At 58.5% G+C, this 20,713-nt stretch overlaps 7 protein-coding genes across 7 annotated transcripts; 3 read left to right on the forward strand and 4 right to left on the reverse strand.

Annotated features, from left to right (window-relative positions):
* Positions 1-21: 21 nt before the first annotated feature.
* B0H64DRAFT_230178 (rotamase PTPA-1) lies at positions 22-1,919 on the forward strand. Its single transcript, XM_062799713.1, has 2 exons — positions 22-983; positions 1,054-1,919. The coding sequence occupies exons 1-2, from the start codon at positions 250-252 to the stop codon at positions 1,823-1,825; spliced, it is 1,506 nt and encodes a 501-aa protein (XP_062656035.1). The 5' UTR covers positions 22-249; the 3' UTR covers positions 1,826-1,919.
* Positions 1,920-2,013: 94 nt separating this feature from the next.
* On the reverse strand, positions 2,014-4,450 carry B0H64DRAFT_419768 (glycoside hydrolase family 92 protein; the record flags this gene model as incomplete). The annotated part of the gene is made up of 3 exons (XM_062805409.1): positions 2,014-3,068; positions 3,141-3,406; positions 3,480-4,450. 3 exons carry the CDS (start codon positions 4,448-4,450, stop codon positions 2,014-2,016), a joined length of 2,292 nt encoding a protein of 763 aa, XP_062656036.1.
* Positions 4,451-5,156: 706 nt separating this feature from the next.
* B0H64DRAFT_426590 (uncharacterized protein) lies at positions 5,157-6,778 on the reverse strand (the record flags this gene model as incomplete). Its single annotated transcript, XM_062805744.1, has 4 exons — positions 5,157-5,235; positions 5,309-6,374; positions 6,404-6,578; positions 6,683-6,778. 4 exons carry the CDS (start codon positions 6,776-6,778, stop codon positions 5,157-5,159), a joined length of 1,416 nt encoding a protein of 471 aa, XP_062656037.1.
* A 301-nt stretch (positions 6,779-7,079) lies between these two features.
* On the forward strand, positions 7,080-8,250 carry B0H64DRAFT_365493 (RTA1 like protein-domain-containing protein; the record flags this gene model as incomplete). The annotated part of the gene is made up of 2 exons (XM_062801878.1): positions 7,080-7,463; positions 7,523-8,250. Exons 1-2 carry the CDS (start codon positions 7,268-7,270, stop codon positions 8,248-8,250), a joined length of 924 nt encoding a protein of 307 aa, XP_062656038.1. The 5' UTR covers positions 7,080-7,267.
* Positions 8,251-8,334: 84 nt separating this feature from the next.
* On the reverse strand, positions 8,335-12,644 carry B0H64DRAFT_230201 (uncharacterized protein). Its single transcript, XM_062799714.1, has 4 exons — positions 11,671-12,644; positions 11,403-11,614; positions 10,883-11,333; positions 8,335-10,832 (listed from the first exon to the last, which is right to left on the reverse strand). The coding sequence occupies exons 1-4, from the start codon at positions 12,156-12,158 to the stop codon at positions 8,486-8,488; spliced, it is 3,498 nt and encodes a 1,165-aa protein (XP_062656039.1). The 5' UTR covers positions 12,159-12,644; the 3' UTR covers positions 8,335-8,485.
* A 1,304-nt stretch (positions 12,645-13,948) lies between these two features.
* On the forward strand, positions 13,949-16,366 carry B0H64DRAFT_328464 (Polyadenylate-binding protein, cytoplasmic and nuclear; the record flags this gene model as incomplete). The annotated part of the gene is made up of 2 exons (XM_062800833.1): positions 13,949-16,149; positions 16,204-16,366. 2 exons carry the CDS (start codon positions 13,949-13,951, stop codon positions 16,364-16,366), a joined length of 2,364 nt encoding a protein of 787 aa, XP_062656040.1.
* Positions 16,367-17,409: 1,043 nt separating this feature from the next.
* Positions 17,410-20,200, reverse strand: B0H64DRAFT_467706 (uncharacterized protein; the record flags this gene model as incomplete). Its single annotated transcript, XM_062807723.1, has 4 exons — positions 19,436-20,200; positions 18,787-19,320; positions 18,285-18,732; positions 17,410-18,220 (listed from the first exon to the last, which is right to left on the reverse strand). The coding sequence occupies exons 1-4, from the start codon at positions 19,842-19,844 to the stop codon at positions 17,410-17,412; spliced, it is 2,202 nt and encodes a 733-aa protein (XP_062656041.1). The 5' UTR covers positions 19,845-20,200.
* Between the last annotated feature and the right edge of the window lie 513 nt (positions 20,201-20,713).

The following is a 20,713-nucleotide window of genomic DNA, read 5'->3' on the forward strand; positions in this document are numbered from 1 at the left end:
TGGAAGCCTCTATCCCTAGAGCCCCCCCACTATTTCAGCACCTTTTCAGTGGCATAAGGCTTACAACCAACCCCGCCATGACGACAGCTGGGTTACACAACCGTGCCCCACTACTACTCGAGCCCCAAGGTTCCATGTTGGGCCGTTGCCATTCCCTTCTCCAACCCATCCTTCTCGCAACAAATAAACCACCCAACCTCAACCGAGACCTCATCTTCCAACATCACGCCATCACCAACACCCTCGAAAATGGAACCACCTCCACCACCACCGCCCTCCTCCTCGACCTCCACTCCAACACCATCCCCCTTCCCCCACCTAACCATCCTCACCCCCTCCAAAACCCACCCCTTCGAACCCCCCAAAAAGAAAATCACCACCGGCGCCGACCTCCCACACTTCCTCTCCTCGCTCGCCTACCGCGACCTCGGCATCTTCATCCTGCAACTCAACCACGCCATGTGCCCACGCAAGCCCTCCCCCTCCTCCACCTCCACCACCACCACACCCACCAGTACCAGCTCCCAAATCCGCACCTTCCCCCTCGACGCCCGCCCCGCCGGCGAACCCACCCTCGTCACCCGCCTGCGCGCCGTCCTGCAAGAGCTCGAGCGCATGATCGACGACGCGCCGCCGGAAAAAGGCCCGCGGCGCTTCGGCAACATCAGTTTTCGGCGGTGGCACGCGCTGCTGCGGGAGCGGGTGGACTTGCTGCTGGGCGGGTGCTTGCTGATGCTACCCGGTGGGGTGTGGGAGGAGTGGGGGCCGGGTGGTGGTGGTGCGTTGGAGGAGGTGAGGGCGTATTTTGTGGGGGGGTTTGGTAGTGAGCAGAGGTTGGATTATGGGACGGGGCATGAGTTGAGTTTTTTGGCGTTTTTGGGGGCGTTGTGGAAGTTGGGGCTTTTTTTTGAAGGGGGGGTGGAGGGGCAGGGGGTGGGGGATGGGGAGGTGGAGAGGCATTTGGTGTTGGGGGTTTTTGAGAGGTGAGTTTTGTGATGTGTTTCGTGTGTGTTGAGTGGTGGTGGGTGGGTTGTGCTGATGGATTTGTTGCAGGTACCTCCAGGTCGTGAGGCGGTTGATCCTGACGTATAACCTCGAGCCTGCTGGGTCGCATGGTGTATGGGGCCTCGACGACCACTCTTTTCTGCCATACATCTTCGGGTCGGCGCAGCTTACACGCCCTATTACCGAGGCCGAGCCCATGCCGCTGGAAGGCTCCGTCCCTGGCGCACCGCGGCCCTCAGACGTCGCCAAACCCTCCACGGTCGACCTCCACCGCGAGTCGAACATGTACTTCTCGGCCATTGGATTTATCAACGACGTCAAGACGGGCCCTTTCTGGGAACACAGCCCGATCCTGTTCGATATCTCGGGCATCAAGGACGGCTGGGGCAAGATCAACAAGGGCATGATTAAGATGTTCAACGCCGAAGTGCTCTCCAAGTTCCCGGTTGTTCAGCACTTCCAGTTCGGGTCGCTATTCTCGTGGGATGCCGATCCAGAGGCTGCTGTGCCGGCACAGACGGCACACTTGGCAAACCAGCCGAGTAATGTCAAACCCGCCCCCGCCGGGAGCGGACCGGGGACTGCTGCCCCCTGGGCGCAAGCCACCAAGATGCCCGGTGCTGCCGCGGGTGTCCCACCAGGACCTGGGATTCCCTACTCGAGGGCGCCGTGGACCGGCGGAGGAAGTTCGGCGCCGACGATGCCGAGAGGGGGTGCCCCGGATACTGGGCCGCCTCCGCCGACGGCCTTTCCACGGGGCAAACTGGGGACAGCGAGCAACCAGTTTGCCGTGACCAAGGCACCATGGGCGAAGGATTAGCTTGCGGTTGTTACCTATCATGTAATCTGCGAAGGATTGTCTTTGGGCGAAAAAGGATATGATACCCAGTCAAAAGAAACTGTTTACTCATTAGGGTCAGTCAGATCAGTGCGAACCAGACCCCGGCCACGTTCTCTCCATTTCCAAGCAATGAATTGTCCGTATATGTACCATAATACCCTGACATGTTACCCCTGATATCCCTCCTCCAATCCAGGCCCCTCATCCCACTGGATGGGATAACTCGGCGGCAGATCGTCGTCTTTCGTCCCCCAATTCCCCTCCTCCACACCCACCCAAAATTCCAACACGCCCCCCTTCACGAAGAAATCGTGCGTAATCCAATTTTTCGTATACTCCTTCCCGTTCAGCGTCGCCCGCTGGATATACTTCTTCTTCCCCTCCGGATCAAAATCCCGCACCCTAATCACAGCCCACTTCCCCTTCTGCTTGGCCTTGAGCCTCACCTCGGGGAAGAAGGGCGTCGACAGCAGATAGACGTCCTGGCCGGCGACGGGGAAGAAGCCCATCATGGCGAAGGCGCTGAAGGCGCCCATGGCGCAGTCGTCGTTGCCCGGGATGCCGTTGACGGTGGCGTTGAAGAGGGCCGGGATGTTCTCGCGCACGAAGTGGGCGCTCAGGCCGGGCCGGCCGGCGTAGTGGAACTGGAAGACGGGCAGGAACCCCTGCTCGTTGCCGAGGTACGAGATGCCGCTCGTGAGGAAGTAGGTGAGTCTCTCGACGAAGGCGTCGCGCCCGCCCATCAGTCCGATGAGAGTGGCCATGTCCTGCGGCGCGTAGAAGCTGTACAGCCACGGGCTGCCTTCGTATGTGTCCAGTCCCGTGTCGTAGTAGCACGAGTGCATGTCCTGCACGGGTGAGCACGCCCGCGTGTTGGTGTAGCGGAAGGAGCCGTTCAGCAGCCGCGCTTGCATGAACCCCGTGAAGTCGGTTTCCGTCGGCTTGCCGTCCGCGTCCTTGAAGACGTCGCGCTGGGTGGGGTTCCAGTAGTTGCGCCAGTTGCCGCCGCGCCGCCGGTACTTGGCCACATCGGCCTCGTGTCCGAGCCCCTCAGCCAGTAAGGCGATGCAGAAGTCCTCGTAGGCGTACTCGACGCCTCGGCTGATGCTGCGGCTCATCGGGCCCGTGCCGTTGACGTCTTTGTCGTCTTTGGGGATGTACCCGAATTCGTGCCAGCTGACCAGGTTGCCGCGGCCTCCAAGACCCCAGTTGGATGGTTCGACTGAGGAAAGGGTGTGGGTCAGGGGGGTGTTCACAGGCAAGGTTGGTTCGGATAGGGAGCGGATGGTCATACCTTCGGCATCTGAGATGACTGCCTCGTAGGCGGCGTCCCAGTCGATACCCTCTCTCAGGTCTTTGACGTAGGCATCGGCTATCACGACGTCTGCGTTGGAGCCTCCTTGCGAGAAGCCCTTGCAGAAACTCATCCGGCAGTCCGGCAGTTTCCCTTCATGTCTGTAGATGTCGATCAAGGCGCGCACCATATCGGTCTGCGTCTCCGGGTCGATAATGGTCAACAGCGGATGCTGAGCGCGGAATGAGTCCCAGATGCAGTAGAAGCTGCTCCCAAGTCAGCAACTGAACTGCCCCCCCCCCCCCCCCCCCCGCGGGTTCTTTTGGCATGCCAACTTACGAGTCATAGTACGGCTCTGTCGAGTTCCACAGCGGGTTCTCCCCCGTGTAGTTCTGCGGTGACAGCAGAGTCCTGTACAACCCCGACCAGAAGGTCGTCTGCAGCTCATCGCTCACCCCGGTAGCATCAACCTCGATCGCGCCCAGTTTCTCCCGCCACTCCTTCCGCGCATCGCTCTCCACCCTCTCGAAATGCCAATCCGGGATCTCCCTCTCGGCATTCTCACACGCCTGGTCCACCGACATAAACGACACCCCAACCCTCGCCAGCAGCGAGTTATTCGCGGGCGGCTCAAACTGCAGCCAAGCACCCGCAGAGCCGGTAGGCATATGGTAACCCGCGCCAACGCTACCCAAGAACTTGGGCTCCTCAACCGCCTCATTCGTCTTAAACGTCCCCGTCTTGCGAATAGCAGCCCCCCTAAAATCAGCACAAAAGTACGCCGCATACTTCCCCGCCCCAAACGACGGCCCATACGTCCCCTGCCCCACCACCCTCCCCGACTCCGGAAACACCTGAATCCCCCCGTTACTCCGACTATTCATCAAATCCACCAAATCCACCAGCACCACGGGCGCGTACGGCACGCCCTTCACCACCTCCTCCCCCTCCACCCTCCTCACATCCACCCTCTCCCCGCCCCGAAACCCAAACCGATACAGCACCGCCCTCTGCGTCGCCGTCATCTCGGCGCGCACCGTATTGGTCAAATTAACCGTAAAATACCCCGGCGCCGCGAACACCGAACCGGGCACGCGATCCGTCGGCCGGTCCATGACCGAGTAGGCGCAGCGGGCGGGGTCGTCGTCCGGGCAGCCCGGGTGCACGAACAGGGGGAAGTTGCCCAGCGACGGCTGGCCGCCCGTGCCGGAGTCGTGCATGTGCGAGAAGCCGAGGATGGGGTTGGTGTCGGAGACGTAGCCGGCCGCGTTCTCGGCCCGGGACTGCGTGTCGGCCACGGGCTTGGCCATGCCGTAGGGGAGCGTGGCGCCGGGGAAGACGTGGCCTGGGTTTGGTGTTAGGGGGTTTGGGGGAGTTGGGGGGACTTTTGTTTTGTTGTTGGTGGTGGGAATGGGATGAGGGGTGACTTACCGCCGTTGGCTGTCCCGATAAGGGGGTCGACGAAGCGGAGGATGTCATCTTTGGGTTTGGATCCGAAGGAGGGCAGCGATGGCCCTCCGAAGCCAACGTCGAACTTGGAGAGTAAATAAAGGATACAGGTACAAAACAGAGCCACGGCGAGGATACGGCTCATACGAGGCATGCCTCTGAGCTGTATTGGTGCCAACATGGTGCCGTTTCTGTGAGTCTTTCTTTGGTGTGTGTCGTGAAGGGTCCTAAGGACGGGAGGTAAGGACCTAGTGAGTGAGTTTGTCTCAGACTCTCGACTCCAGCATGCTCTTACTGTCCCAGCAGTAACTCCTATAAGGTATCCACGAAAAAATGAAGGCGTATGAGTAAAACCACCGGCGGCCAAGGCAACCCTCAACCCGCGTCTTGAAACTCCAACTGCTTCGTCATGTCGAGTTTTGAAAAGGCCAGCTCGAGGAATGAAGACGTTGGTTCTCCCACTTTGCCAAGCCAAAGCCACTTCGGGTCAAGCGTGCCGTGCGCGGAGAGGCGCCGAAGGAGCTTATTGATGCCAAGCATGCAAGGGCTTGTTACCCCAGAGTGCTATCAGGGGGTTTGGTTGGTTGGAGCCACTATATTTTGGGCAACCGGCACCAACTCACCCTCCTTCCACCTTCCCCTTCCGCTGTCCCCCATTCGGCAGACACACTGGCTCACTGGCAGCCTGTTCCAAAGGCCAACCCATCCATTTGCCGCACCCCTCATCAGTTATTAACTCGCCCACTCTCGCCACCATGTGCTCCCTCCAGCCCTCGATGTACCATCCCCTCGGAACCGTGTCGGTGTTGAGAAGCACGGCGTAGTGCGCCAGGACCAGCAGAGCATGCGGTTCGCACTCCCTTATACACGCCACGAATTCGGGCTGGACCCGGTACAGCCAGCCAAAGACGAACTGGTTCTCAGACGGGCCATGATGCGTGGCGCCACCGCCCGGGCCCTCATGGCGTCCATATATGGCGGTGTAGATCGCAATGAGGCCGTCGAGCGCTGTGAGGCAAAGTGATTTCGTGGCGGGGGGATCTCCGTGTGCGATGAAGCCCCTGAGCCCGTCCAATGCGCCCTCCCAGTCAAGCCTCGAAAACCCGTCCCTCACGCAGACGGGTTGTTCAAGCGGTTTCGACGGCAAGCCGGGCCTAAAAGCCTCCAACAGGCCCGCAAACAGCACGTCGGGGCTGAACGACTGGTGCATGAGGCGTACGCCAGAGACGAAGGGCATCCACGAACCGGGAGGGGCAGCAGACGCGTCTTGCACCATGACGCTACTCGCGGTGCAGACGAGCAGGTCACGCTGGCTTGTTGGCCCGGCCGCAAAAGTGCAATAGCTCGTCAAAACTGCCCCGAGGTACAGCGCGCCGCAGTTGTCGGGCCCTGGCTGAGAGAGCTGGGTTGAGAAGCCCGAAACACCGGCCGTGAGGTGCTGCTGGGCGAGAGAGAGGTAAGAGTTGGGACTTTGGTGACGGCCGTTGGCGCCACTGCCCTCCGTTTCTTTCTTCCCCTTTGCTGTCAAATAGGCTAGATGAAACGCGGCCGAGGCGAGGATGAGATGGAGGACGAACGGGTGGCTCAAGCCCACCTGCGGCGCATTGCGTGCCCAGAATCGATGGATTTCCGGGCTTTCACCGCCGGCGAAGGTTTCTGCTGTCGTGGTGACGAAGTGGAGGAGGAGCTCAGCATTGTCAAGGTTCAGCGCCGGGTCGGCGTCGAGGGGCGAGGGGCTGGGTGTTGCCGTGGAGCTGGGGGACTGTGATGGTGTTCTTGAGGGGTCTGTTTTGCTCGGGAAGAGGGTTGGCGACCGTCTAGAGTCATGGCCGGTTGGGGGACACACTCACCCGTCCAGGTCTTCCGAGGCCGGCCTCGATGGGGCCGAGATACTGGGGCTCTGTTGCACTCGACGCGCGTTCCGTCTGGAGCAAGATCGCAGGGGAGGTCGAACCTTACGCAGTTGCTGCATGGCTTCTCCTCGTTGCACTAGGGGTGAAAGGGGGATATCAGCAAGGACGCGAAGCAGTGACATGGGGTCCAACCAAGGCCGGGGCAGACACCCACGCTAGTGAGTAGTTATCCTAACCAACCTTTACTTTTCGCCGTTTGCAGAGACCGCAGCCGCCGCGTGATTTCCGGTGGGGTCGAATAGACTTCTTGCTCGATGGTGACGATCCTGTTGCCATGTTCGTGTCTGAGATGTAAACCTGGGAGAAACTAGACTGCTGCCCTTTTTCGCATTCGATGCGAAAACTATTCAATGACCCCTGGTTCGGGCAAGACTCTAAGTAGCGGGCCGCCCCGCAGTGCATGACGCGGCCTCAACTAGCGACGAAGGGACCCAGTGTTGATCTCGAGGTGTTTAGACATGCCAACCTTGTTCAAGCTTTGATCGAATCGTAAGCTATGCGAAAAATGTCATTTTTCGGACTCGGTTATCGGAGAGTGAGGCTTAGTTTAGTGTATACATGACTTAGACGCCCGATGAAGTTTGCATCTGGTCTGTGTATTTATTTCTACCCCTGAGCCCCCTTTCGGAATTGAACTATCTGCCATGTTGAATTACTCAGAATACTTCCCTTTCTTAGACTTCTTGTTAGACTTATTGCTCTCTCCCAATTCCCACACCCCAACCCTCAACCCCAACTGAGCGACTGAGAGGGCTATCAACCATCATGGCCCTGAATGACGGTCCCCCTTTCGGCCCCGTGGTCAACGGGACCATGGTAGTCGTCTTCTGGGAATACCGTCCAAGCAACGTAGCCGCCTACCTCTTCCTCGCCCTCTTCGCCCTCGCCACGCTCGGCCACCTCATCTACCTAATCTGGCTCCGCGCCTGGACCTTCATCCCCTTCCTCCTCGGCGGCATCTGTAAGCCCCCTATCCCCATTGCCCCCTTCACCCACTCCCCTTCCTAACCAAAAAACCAGGCCAAATCTTCGGCTACCTCGAGCGCGCAGCAGCCCACACCCAGCCCACCACCCTCCGCCCCTGGATCCTGCAGAACATGCTCCTCCTCGTCTCCCCGCCCCTCCTCGCCGCAACCCTCTACCTCACCCAGCACCAAATCACCCGCGCCCTCCTCCACGGCACCACCCCCACCAACCCCCACCCCAAACGAAATTGCTGCCGGACCTGCTGCACCCCGACCCCAACAAAAGCCTACATCCTCGCCGACATAATCGCCATCTTCACCCAGCTGATCGGCACCGTGCTCCCCGCGAGCGGCACGCCCGAGGGCCAACAGCTCGGCAAGGCCGTCGTGCTGGCCGGCCTGGCCGTGCAGCTGGGCGCGCTGGGCGTGTTCATGGGCGTCAGCTGCGGGCGGACGCACTTCCGGCTGCGGCGGGATCCGAGCCGGTCGCGGGCGATGGTGGCGGACCCGGGCGTGAATTGGCTGGGGTATTTTGTGGTGATGGAGGTGGCGGCGGGGATGTTGATCGTGCGGAGCGCGGTGCGCGGGGCGGAGTTTTTGGAGGGGAGTAGGGGGGTGGTGATGGGGCATGAGGTGTTTGTGTACGTGTTTGATGGGGTGGCGATGCTGGTGGTGATGGTGGGGTTTTTGGTGCTGTATCCGGCGAGGCTGGTGAGGGAGGTGGAGAGGTTGGAGGGGAGGGAGAAGGGGGAGGGGAGGGGTGAGGGGGGGTTGTTGGGTTGAGGGTTGAGGGTTGAGGGTTGAGGGGGGGGAGGGGAAAAGGGGGGAAGGGAAAAAAGGGGGGAATAGAGAGGTGGACCGGGACTAGTGGACAGACGTTGAAGAGTAAAACAATATCGCTTACAAGGCACCTCCGGGTTTCCGATACACTTCCTTGATTTACCAACACTAACTTAACTACACCGCCATGCCCGTCGCCGATGAACGCCACCGTATGCGCCCCATATGTATCCCACACTCAGCTAAGATCAAACCCAGCCCCACTCGTAACAGCGTACAGCAACTTGCTCTTCAGCGTCTCCGCGGTGTGATACTGCGGCAGCTTCAGCAGATTCACACACGTACTCGCGCTCGGCAACCGTTCCTGGTCCCTCCCGCCATCCCTGATGCTAAACGGCGGGCTGAGCTGGCTGAACCCCAGCAGCGGCGCGCGCGGCGTGCTTGTGACGTACTTCAGCACGTCCCGCCTCTCGTGATCCTCCAGCTCCTGCATCACCTCCCAGAACAGCTTGACGGTCGGGTGCTCCTCGCCGTCGTCGCCGATAGCATACACCCCACTATAGGCCGTGTGCCTCCGCAAGTCCGCCACGTCGATTTCGGAGCTGTCGCCGCCGACCAGGCGCTGCAGCTCGTTCTGGTTGAACATGCTCAACCAGCCCGGGTCGATGATCATGCCCAGCCCGCGGAGGAAGGCGCGAGTCTGCGCGTAGGGCTGGATGATGAGCCGGTGACGCGCGACATAGCTAATGTAGAGGGGGCGATTCTCGTTGTTTACCGCCACGTTCTCGCCGTTGGGGATAAGGTTTCGCGTTGTCGTGCGGAACGGCTCGCCTGGGAGAGAGATCTGGTCGGTGATGGTGAAGTCGAGAGAGAGGTCGCCGACGTCCCCGGGATAGTTCTTCAGCCGCAGCATGCCCTGGTATAGTTCTTCGTCGAGTTCGCGGAGGTCGTTGATGTTGGCGCGGTAGGTGTCGGAGGCGCCGCCCGACGACGCCCATTTGAGGAGGAAAAACCCAGCAAAGGATATGTCGATGAGGATGCCCTCGTACAAACACTTTCCAATGACTCTGCCGAGGAACTCGTATTGCCGGAGGCGGTAGCTGATGGTCTCGGCCCATTCCGCAGAATCTTCGGGGATCCGCGCCTCTCGAAGAGTGTTCCTTGACTGGTCCATTCCGCAGGGGTTTGGGTAGTATGTGTTCTTGTTGTTGGCGATGAAGAGTCCCTCGGTCGGCGTGAACGCTTCTGTCGTCACGCTCGTGAGAAATTCCTTAGTCACACCACCCCCGTCGATTCCAGCCTCCGGCATGCCGAATTCATCAACAAAGGTGATTTGGATCGGTTCCTTCAGCCCCTCCTGAAGGTCCCAGAAGGAATCCATGGCGTCATTGAAGATCCGACCTCTCTGGATCTGCGCCTGGTGTCGGCCGATGATGTTCGTGCCCGCGGGGGTCGGGTCAAACGGTCCACCGTGCTGGTTAAGCACCCATAACCTCCACCTGTCTGGATCGATGTTGCCCGCCCTTCTCCGGTGCTTGTCGAGATGAACAAATTGTCGGAATATCTGGACGCGCATGTTGAAGGGGATGACGAACGGCATGTTGCGCAAGATCTCTAACTTGGGGCCGGCAGCAGCCCGTAGAATATCCCGTGCAGCTCGTTTTCGCGCTGCCCTGGTCCTTTCCATATGGGCCTGTCGAGATAGCCTCAAACCGCCCGATGACAACGGAACGCTCGGTTCTTCTACATCCACGTCCTCGTCGTCCTCCTCCTCTCCGTCCTCGGCTTCTTCTTGCTCACGCTGTCCCTGTTCTTCGAGCACGACAGCAGAAAGAAAGCTCTCCATGTCGAACTTTGACGTCATGAGCCAATGCTGTGGTGGCAGAAATTGACGTCGAGAATCCCGCTCGTAGAGCATTCTCATTGCGGTAGAGACGAGATTTCTGAATGCGTCAAAGTCAACACCTGCGGTGAGCGTGAAAGGCAGGACGTCCACTGTCCGCTTACTTCCAGCCACACCCCAAGGCCGAGTGTGAGAAGCCGACGAGCCGTCGGCAGTGTTCGGAGTACTAGACGTCGAATTGAGCAAGTCCGCGGCATTGTAGTAAAGTGTGAAGCCGAGGTGCTTGAGGAAAAGTGTAAGACGCTTCAGATCCCGGAGACCGAGGCCGCTCGAACGCAGTCGCGAACTCGATTCGCCCGAGTGTAATGGCACATTGAGGCCGCTGAAGAAATCGTCGTCGTCGGTTAGGCGAAGGACGAAGATATACAGCTCGAGGAATAGCAGGACTGTGCGCCACTCGCGGTGCCACGAGGAATCGGTCCGGGACGAAGGCCTTTGGCGTAGAATTGCGAGCGCAGCATCAGGATCCGACCCGATCTTGGAGAATATCGATGTCCTACTGAACGCATTCCAGAAGAACTTGACAGCAGGAAGATGACCTTGATGGGTAGGGATGTCTGCCAGATACAGGCGCATCCGGATTTCGTCGCCAAGTGTCGGAAAGCAGTAGACAAGGGTGAGAATGTAGCCGGCGAGGAAGCCGGCATTCTCAAGCTCAGACGCGGAGGTACCTCCATGATCCCTAGTTGAGTTAGTAGGTTGTGACTGACATCGGGTGTGATCCAAACTTACGACGTGAACTTCTCGAGAACCCCGGAAATCTCGTCTCTATCTGTAAGTGAAGAGAGCTTGTCGGAAACATATGGAGGTAGCGCCGGCTCGGGGATGTCTTCCACATCGCTCGTCACGTCAGATGTTTTCAAGTCGGAGGCCGCAAAGCCAGCCCGAATGGTGGCCGACAGCGCAGACAGCAGAGAATACAAAACTCGTAGAGAATGCGAATGGAGTACGAGGCGCTTTTTCGCCTTTTGTAGTACGATGAAGTGCGAAAGCAGCCACATGAGACCCGCCTGCGACCCAGCTGTCTCGCGCTCCGTGACCATACCATCCTGGAGTGATTGCGAGAGCCGGTCGACATCAACATCACCCGCGAACGAGTCGATATTGGACTCGAACAGGGCCAAGTCGGGTTGTGTCAGGAATGAAACTGCAAACTCAAAATAGGCGGCCTGGGTGAACGATTCTAGACAAGTTAGCCCGGGGTCTCAACTTGACGTAGCCCCAGGAGAAAGTGGGAGAAGCAGACACATACCAGGTGCATCAGTCGCAGAAAGCGGCGTTCCCACAGCGCTCCTGACGGAGTCGAGCAACTGAGAGGTTGGGCCAAGACTATGGCAATATCTGCCCAATACCCTGTAGAGCTCCGCTAGGGTACGCTGGACGTACTGTGGCCTCTTTTTTGTCACCTCGACGACGGTCGCGAGGAGGACTTGGGCTTGCGAGCTTGCCATCCCGGGATCGATTCTGTCGTCACCAGGGTCAGCACTTCGATCGAGTTGAACAAGCATGGCGCCTCTTACCTATCAAGGGCAGAAACGATTATACGGGTCAATTTTCCCAAACGAGGCAGCCCTAAGGCTCCCGGTGCGAAACAAGCAAAGTTGGTGTGGAGGAGGTCACGAGCGAGCAAACACAACCGCTGCTGGTCCTCTGGGTTCGACGCTTGATATGCGCTGAGTACCAAGGGTGTCGCCTCTGTTGTTCTCCGTTCAACGTCCACTTGCCCGTTCCCACAGTACAGCAGGTCGACGGCCTGCCGACGCGACGTCCGCAGATTCCGCCGTGACCTATGCCCCCTCCATGTTTTCTGGATGCGCTGCGCAGCCTTCAGCCGGTCCCTCTCTTGCTGTCGTTGTAACCGCTCTGCCTGTGCATGTGCCACTGTCTTGGACGCCCCAACGGCCGCGCTGGGGGCCCATGATGTGCTGGTGAAGGGGTTTATCGCTTTCTGGCCGCTGAGATTGACATTTCGCCCTTTGCGCGAGCTTCCGGTGAAAGTCGGAAACATGGCTGTTGGTGGGGCGCGGCAAACCCCCAGCGAGGGGCTCTCCGAATATTAAAGGTTCGGGATGGCGGGGGTCTCCGTTTGCTACGAGAATTTGTAGCGCGAAGAGTTTGGGACAGAAAGTAAATCTATTTGCGTGATGGCTCGAATCTAAAAAAGCCTTTGGGAAATTGTCGGTTAGATATCCAACGATGCCGGCATGCTTGCAGAAAGTTGAGGATAACGTTAGCTCACGCCACTTCCACTTGGGTCTTCAGCGAGGCAGCAGCGCAGGTTAGTTACCGTGCGTGCCCGCCACACGCAACCAACTGTTTGTCGGGCGGTAGGTAACCAAGGGCTAATTATTGCACGGCACTGGTAATTCAAATTAAATCAACTAATGAAACACGCCCGGGGGCAAATCGGGCTGCACCGGGCGCTTGCTTTGGCTAATAATTACCATGGAGGTACGGCAGAAGCTCCTTCCACCGCTTCCGCAAGATGCGGCTGAGGCACGGCGATGATGGAAGCTCCCAGCACCCGCCGGGGGGTCTGGCTGATAACGATAAGCTGAGTGCTACCCCGCCACCTCCTCGAGCCGCCAAGTGGTGCCAACAATCAATCATAGAACCGAATAGAAAGATATCGACCTACTGAGGGAGGTAATGTAATGTAGCTGACGAATATCATCATTGTTCTCGGGTTAGGTTGTTTCGACTCCGAGTCTGCTGTGTTGGCACCCTCTACCCAAGAAACACAAGCTGGACTCTAGGAGGCACCCGAAAAGTTCAAGCAGCAAGGGCTCCCGTCCACCGCTGTATTTCAAGTCCGCTTTTTCTTGCCCATTGAGGTGGTTCGTAACCTCGAGGTATGTACGGCGTAATTATCGATGATACAAATCAACCAGCCGCTTACAGAGAAAGGAGGGTTTGTAAATGCTGCTTCTTCGGCAACAGCTAGTTGGCCACTCCACCAATTCAGGGGGCATCTCGCTGCGGCAAGCTCGGGTTTGTTTGACATTGAGTGGTCAGGGGACTGGAATGTAACAAGAAATGAAGCCCGCAAGCCCACTTTGAAGGCTACGACTGGAATCTTGCGCTTTGAAGTTCGGGAACAGTGTGAAAGCAAGCATACTGTGGAAGTTTAATGTGGCCGCCTCCCAACGCTCGGTTAATTCGATATTCTCCGCTTTGTGGGTGCAACAAGAGCGGCGAGAAAAAAAAATCTGTCTCCGCAGGAGCGATTCTTGCCCTCCTCTTTCCTTGAATGAAGCGATCAAAACCCTTTATCCCCGGATTCTTTCCACAACTTCTCAGAAAAGAGTCGGATCAGTACGACACAACCGTCACTGGTTCTGTTCTCGTCTAATTCTTTTCTGGTCCCTCACAAAAAAAACTTGTCCCAAAAAAAATTGAAAACCAACAAAAAAATCCCGATACCTACCTATCAATCTTCCAGAAAACCACCAAAAAAATACCAAAACCCCCCATCCCCCGACCCGCCACATCTCTCCTTGGAAGACGCTCTGCAACCGTCCTTCCAATCGAGATTCCCTTCCAGTCGCAAGAAAGAACCCGACCGAGGCTTTATCACAGTCTCGTTCTTTGTCGACCGTCGCTCTTCTTCGCGCGCGGTATTCTTCTTTCCCAGTTCGAGTATTCGGTAAGCCAACAACCCCCCCGGTCGCCTTTGAATTGAGCAGCACCCCATTCTCGCGATCGAGACTACCGTTCACTGCGCAAACACCCCGCAGCTTCCCAATCGCCAAAGAAGGCAAAACTGACATTCACTCCTCCTCAGACCCGACTGTCAAAATGGCCGCTCCTGTTGCCCCCGGCGCTGTCGACCAGCTTGCCGCTGATCTTGGCAACACCAGCCTTAGCGGCGGTGACAACCGCGCCGCCCCTGCCATCAACACCAACGTGGCTCCTGGAGAGTACCAGACTGCCGACCCCGATACGGCTGGGCCGACCCCGAGCTCTGCTGCTCCCCACCCTCAGTCTTCGGCCTCCCTCTACGTCGGCGAGCTGGACCCGTCTGTGACTGAGGCCATGCTCTTCGAGCTGTTCTCCCAGATCGGCTCTGTCGCTTCGATTCGTGTCTGCCGTGATACTATCACCCGCCGCTCCCTCGGTTATGCCTATGTCAACTACAACTCGACCTCGGACGGCGAGAAGGCTCTCGAGGAGCTTAACTACACTCTCATCAAGGGCCGCCCCTGCCGCATCATGTGGTCCCAGCGCGACCCTGCTCTGCGCAAGACTGGCCAGGGCAACGTGTTTATCAAGAACCTCGACGTCGCCATCGACAACAAGGCTCTCCACGACACTTTTGCTGCTTTCGGTAACATCTTGAGCTGCAAGGTTGCGCAGGACGAGAACGGTAACTCCAAGGGCTATGGTTTCGTGCATTACGAGACCGACGAGGCCGCCGCCCAGGCCATCAAGCACGTCAACGGCATGCTCCTGAATGAGAAGAAGGTTTACGTCGGCTACCACATCCCCAAGAAGGATCGTCAGAGCAAGTTCGAGGAGATGAAGGCCAACTTCACCAACATCTACGTCAAGAACATCAGCCTCGAGGCTACTGATGAAGAGTTCCGGGACCTGTTTACCAAGTTTGGTGACGTTACCTCGTCGTCGCTTGCTCGCGACCCCGAGGGCAAGAGCCGTGGTTTCGGCTTCGTGAACTTCACCACCCATGAGTGCGCCGCCAAGGCGGTCGAGGACCTCAACGGCAAGGAGTTCCGCGGCCAGGACCTCTATGTCGGCCGTGCTCAGAAGAAGCATGAGCGCGAGGAGGAGCTTCGGAAGTCGTATGAGGCTGCTCGCCTTGAGAAAGCTAACAAATACCAAGGCGTCAACCTGTACATCAAGAACCTGACTGACGATATCGACGACGACAAGCTGCGCCAGATGTTCTCCGAGTTTGGCCCCATCACTTCCGCCAAGGTCATGCGCGATGCGCTGACCGAGGGCTCCGCCGAGGACGAGGCGGAGGGCAAGGATAAGGAAAACAAGAAGGAGGGTGAGCAAGCGGCCGAGGCCGAGGGTGAGGCCGAGGGTGCTGAGAAGAAGACGGAAAAGAAGGGCGACCGCAGGCTGGGCAAGAGCAAGGGTTTCGGCTTCGTCTGCTTCAGCAACCCTGACGATGCCACCAAGGCCGTTGCGGAGATGAACCAGCGCATGATTGAGGGCAAGCCGCTCTACGTCGCCCTTGCCCAACGCAAGGACGTCCGTAAGAACCAGCTTGAGGCTAGCATCCAGGCCCGCAACCAGCTGCGTATGCAACAAGCCGCCGCTCAGGCCGGGCTCCCGCAGCAGTATATGCAGACCCCTGTCTATTACGCCCCTGGCCAGCAGCCGAACTTCCTGCCTCCCGGTGGCCGCGGCATGCCGTTCCCCCAGGGCGGCCTCGGAATGCCTGCCGTGCAGGGTGGTCGTCCGGGCCAGTTCCCTCCCTATGCTCAGCAGGGCGGTCGTGGTGGCATGCCTCCGCAGCAGCTCCCCATCTACCCTCTCGGCCAGTTCCCTCCCGGCGCCTACCCCCAACCCAACAACCCGCAGTTCCTTGCTGCCATCCAGCAGGTACAACAGCAAGCCGCGGCGCTCGGCAATGGTCGTGGTGGCCCCAGTGGACCTGGTGGTCCCGGTGGTCGGGGCATGCAAGGCATGCCTGTTCCTCAGGGTATGCCTGGTGGTCCTAGCATGGCCGGTTTCCCCCCGAACGGCAGGCCCCAGAACGGTAACATGGGTGGCCGTGGTGGCCCTGGTCGTGGTGGCAACTTTGCCGCTGGTCGTGGTGGGGCGCCCCCCGCCGGTCCCCTTGCTGCGGCCGGTGAGCTCAATGCGAGCTCCCTCCTCCAGTCTCAGCTCACTGCCACCAACAACCCGCAGCAGCAAAAGCAGATTCTGGGCGAGAACCTGTTCCCCAAGATTCAGGCCCTTCAGCCGGAGCTGGCTGGCAAGATCACCGGTATGCTGCTGGAAATGGACAACGCTGAGCTCGTAAACCTGTAAGTTTGACATGTCACTGGTCACCAATGATTACCTCCGCTAACAACCTCTAGGCTCGAGGATGAGGCCGCTCTCGTCGCCAAGGTCAACGAGGCCATGGCTGTCTACGATGAGTACGTCAAATCGCAGCAGGGTCCCGGTCAGGGACCGGCGCCTGCACAGGGCGAGGGGGAGGCTGAGAAGCCCAAGGAAGAGAAACCTGAGGAGAAGGCTTAGGGCACTCTTCCTCAAGTTCTTGCCTTTTGATGCGGTTATTTCTTCGTTTTCGGTTCTGGTCGGTCGGGAAAAGTTTTGATACCAGCTTCGCAACAGCATGATTCCAGTCTGGTGATGCAGGCGGAATAAGAGCCAGCATCGGATGGATCTGGCTCATTTCTATAGGAGACGAGGACATCTCCGACGACGGATTATTATGGCATATTGCTACGACATTGCTACGTCATGGTCATGTATTTGATAGACTTGCTTATGATGGGGATTATGGTCCTAGGTGGACCGTCTTTGCGGGCAGGCGGGGATGATAACGGCCGACAACGGCGTTACGGTTACGAATTTCATGAGTGTTCTGCCGGCTAGGTCGTTCGGGGCTCAGGAACGGGTGTGCGAGGCGCCACGATCGCCGATCACTCTCACTGAGGCGGCTGGAGTTGCCGGACGTCTGTATCCTCGGGCTGGCAGACGTTATCCTGAACAGGAGCACTAGCTAATACAGAGCAAAGTTCTACGAGTGTCGGATAATGTGAGCGGTGTACGAACAATTGCCACTATGAATGTTTCAGGTACATGTCCATGATGTTTTTTTGCTCGCGATTTCGAGGCTCCTAATGCATGCCGTTTATGTGTACTTGATACGCCTAATCAACCAACACCAATTCCATGAGTATGACCTTCACCAGCCCGGTCACGTTCCCAGTCCAGTGTTCACAGCGATCTTCACAATCCTTGCTAGTTATCAAATTCACCCGTTGCGGAATCCGACATTGCTTGCAAGTACCCTGCTCCCCAACAACAAGTAGACTCCATGCTCCACGCCATTGCCCTCCCATGTGATGATAAGTCCGTAGATAGCCTAACCAGTGTCCGTACCCGACCTTTCTTGACCCAAAGAGGGGAAAACTAGGAAAAAGGGAACAAAAAAAGCAAGTAAAGCAAACGCCTCCCTTCCCGCAGCTGGTAAACGCCAGACCATTCGCAACCCAACACACAAAACACACACAAAACCAAATCCATCCGCCCCGTATCACCCCTCCCCCCAAGCCTCAAACCTTCCTAATAAACCGCCGCCCCGCACCACCCGCACCACCCGCACCACCCCCGCCCTCAACAGCCGGAGGCAAGCGGGCCGCACCACTGCCGCTGCCGCTCCCGTACAGGGTCTGGAACAGCTTGCTCTTCTGCTGCACGCGCACGTCCTCGAGGTGGGAGCCGGCGTCCTCGAGGCCGCGGATCTGGTCGGCGAGGGTGAGGGTGGACGAGTTGACGGAGCGGACGAGCGGGGAGACGAGGACGCGGCGCAGGTTCTCGAGCTTGGCCTTGAGCGCGAGCAGGCGGTGGTTGTGCTCGACCAGCACGCCCTTGTTGCGCACCGTCTTCTCGCGCACGTTTTGCAGGAGTTGTCGGTTGCGCTCGTACTTGGCGACGGCGGACGCGTTGGGGCCCAGGATGCGCGTCCATAAGGAGGAGAGGAGGTCTGTGTGCGCTTCGTCTTGGAGGGAGGCCTCGCGGATGACGGTGCGCGCGAGGTTGAGGAATTGGTGGTCGATTGCTTCGAAGAGCGCGAATAGGGCGAGGGAGTGCTGGAGTTCGGACGCGACGGCGTCTTCGAGCACGGTGAGGAACTCGTTGAAGGTGCGCTGGAGGGTTTGCTTGGTGCGCTGCGGGGTGGAGTGGCCGAAGAGGGAGGTCATGACCGCGCCGAAGCGGGTGGGTAGGCCGGTGAGCGGGTCCTCGAGGATGCCGGCGTTGGAGAGGAGGTTGTGGATGTTATCGAAGGCGGAGGAGAGGGGAAGGGTGGGTAGATGCTGGACTTGCGAGAGCTCGCGGCGGGCCCAGTCCATAACGATAAGGATGCTATCGGCGAGTGTTAATGGTACACGGCGCAGAGGAAGAGGGGCCAGGGAAAGTAAGTGCATACCCGTCGATATCGCCGTCGACGTTGGCAAAGAACTTTGTAAGTTCAATGGCTAGCGTCTTGAGGCTGTCACTGAGCTCATCGAGCTCCTTAACAATGAGGGGAGCCGAGGTCAGGTTACTGCTTCGGACACTCTCGCCGAGGTCCCAGACTGCGACGCCTGTTGCTTGGAGATCGCCGACCTGCTGGATCCCGTTTTCGGAGTAGTATATCAGCGGTTCGAGGGAGCGGGCAACGCCAGCAACCTTGACTAGGTCGGGGACTGGCCGCATTGCGGCCGGTTGTGAAATCCACCGCAGCGCCGCGTAGGACAACATGGCGATAATAAACGAAAAGAACATGGACGTCCACGACCTGGTTATGGCGCCAAACCTCCTGCGAACGAAGTTGATGGCCATCTCGATGGGCTCGGTTCGCTGCTGAACTTCTGCCCTGACGGCAAAGCGAATAACTGGGAGGTTATAAGTCGCGGTGAAACAAAGACGGGGTACAAGGTCCGACCTACAATTGTCTGACACCTCCTTTGGCGCGAGCCTCCCGTCTTTGAGGTCACGCAGGGCCAGCGCCCCATCATTTTCCCGTTTTATACCGACGATTTCGTCAATATGCTGGTGCGCCGGATGGAATTCGGGCTCCGGACTCCTCTCCTTCTCGGGCGACAGGCTCCCCGTGGGTAGCCTGGTCCTGATAGCCTGCGCGAGGACGGCGTCGCCCTCGTCGGCGCTCTCGTACTCGGGACTGCTCTCCCTGGAGCGGGGCCCGCCAAAGACGTCGTCGTCGTCCCCGTCGTAGGCCATGGCGAGGTCTTCACCTTTCCTCCAGAAGCCGCTGCTGCGGTCGCCGTTGCCGAGGCGCCTCCACGCGGGCGGACTGTAGCCACCGGCGGAAGCCTCCGAATCCAGATCGTCCGTCTCGCTCAGGTTGTCGCTCCGGAACGCCGAGTGGGCCGACGGGTAGCCGAACGGCAGCCGCCTCTGGTTCCCAATCGGGTGCGCGAAGTCGTCCAGAGACACGTCGAGTTGATCGAGAGGACCGAGGGCTGTTATCGTTGTCGAAGCCGTCATGGTTGTGGTTGGGGGTGCTGTTACGTTTGCTGCCTGATATCCGTCCTCCTCCTCCACTTTCCTTGGTGCTGCTTCGTTTGCCACTCCTACTATCGCTGTGTCTGTCGCTACTCCGCAGCTGTTGTTTGCGGCTTGATTTCTCCCTTCGTTCGCTGTCCTTGCCGCTGTCGCTGTCGATACGGTCAAACGGATAGGGATATTCGGTGAGCAGAGGCGGCAAGGGGGTGTGCTCGATATGTCGTCGTCGGGGTGGTTCCTCTTCGGAATAAGTGTCGTCCTCCTCCTCCTCTACAATGGGCGGTGCGGCTTTTCGTGGTTGTTGCCTGCTGCGCTTGAACAATAATCTTGTCCAGCGGAAAGAGGGCAGAGGTTGGTAGAGCAGATACAGGAAAACAAAGACGAGGGAGAGTACCAGGGAAGCGACCCAGGCACTCGGCGCAATGTTGATGCTGATGAGCGACACGTTGTTGTGGACGCTGAAGAGAGACTGCATCCCCATCAAACGGAATCGCGGAGTGCGCCGCAAGGGAGGAACCGTTTGCTGCGATGCGCGAGAGGGGCGGGCCGATCGGGTGTGGTCTGCGCGATGCCGTCTTGGGACGTGGTGTGGTATGATTGCGATTTGCGAGAAGCCGGGAATTGAAATCAACAGCCGATGCGATTCGCACTGTCTTTCAGGGGGTTCGCATGGGCAGCGCCAACTCTAAAATGGTAAAGTGAATCGAGAACCCGAGTCGCGTTGCGGCGGCGATTCTCCTGGATGTACTTTCCAAACGCAGAACAGTCCCTCGAGGTGTGTTGTTCTGCCTCAAACCCCCAGGCATGCATGGCGTCGCAGTGGGTGAATGAGTGGGGGGAAGGGCAGTCGCATGGAGAGAATGCGACGGTCAACCAGGGCCCCTCAAAAATGAGTGGCTGGGAACATGCCCCAAAACTGCTCCACCTTGCCCGAACAGTCGCCCCGTGGCCAACGAACCCCGCTGTCCCTTGCGAAGAGCGGGGCAGCCATTCGAGGGAAGTTCAGAGAGGCATGCGGGGTCCCCTCCGCTTCTCCCGTTGTTTATCTGATTCGCCAGGCACTGCGGGAAGATGCGGCTTTTGCAGAGTGGTGCGACCTGAGACGTTGTCTCGCGCGCAACAACATTCCTAACCCTTCGGTCTCAGGATCGTGGCCAAAGATGAAAGAGAAGGAAAGATGGCATAACAACATGGAAAGAGAGGGGCAACTCAAGAGACATGGATGTTGATAGCAGTGGAGTGTTCGCTTGCTTATCACCCCGCATTTTGGGCTGATGGTCTCGGGGCTTGGTGGAGGCGGTGGATTCACGAAACGCAGGAACTTGAGCCGCTCTTGTTTGAAGCTGATAG

The sequence above is a fragment of the Chaetomium fimeti genome, assembly GCF_033439085.1.
Source record: "Chaetomium fimeti strain CBS 168.71 chromosome Unknown B0H64scaffold_7, whole genome shotgun sequence".
NCBI classification, from domain to species: domain Eukaryota; kingdom Fungi; phylum Ascomycota; class Sordariomycetes; order Sordariales; family Chaetomiaceae; genus Chaetomium; species Chaetomium fimeti.

Coding starts and splice junctions, on each gene's coding strand:
- B0H64DRAFT_230178 (XM_062799713.1), top strand. CDS start 250: ATGGAACCACCTCCACCACCACCGCCCTCCTCCTCGACCTCCACTCCA. Junction 984..1,053: donor GTGTTGGGGGTTTTTGAGAG/GTGAGTTTTGTG, acceptor GATTTGTTGCAG/GTACCTCCAGGTCGTGAGGC.
- B0H64DRAFT_230201 (XM_062799714.1), bottom strand. CDS start 12,158: ATGTTTCCGACTTTCACCGGAAGCTCGCGCAAAGGGCGAAATGTCAAT. Junction 11,334..11,402: donor TTCTGCGACTGATGCACCTG/GTATGTGTCTGC, acceptor TAACTTGTCTAG/AATCGTTCACCCAGGCCGCC. Junction 10,833..10,882: donor GTTCTCGAGAAGTTCACGTC/GTAAGTTTGGAT, acceptor TAACTCAACTAG/GGATCATGGAGGTACCTCCG.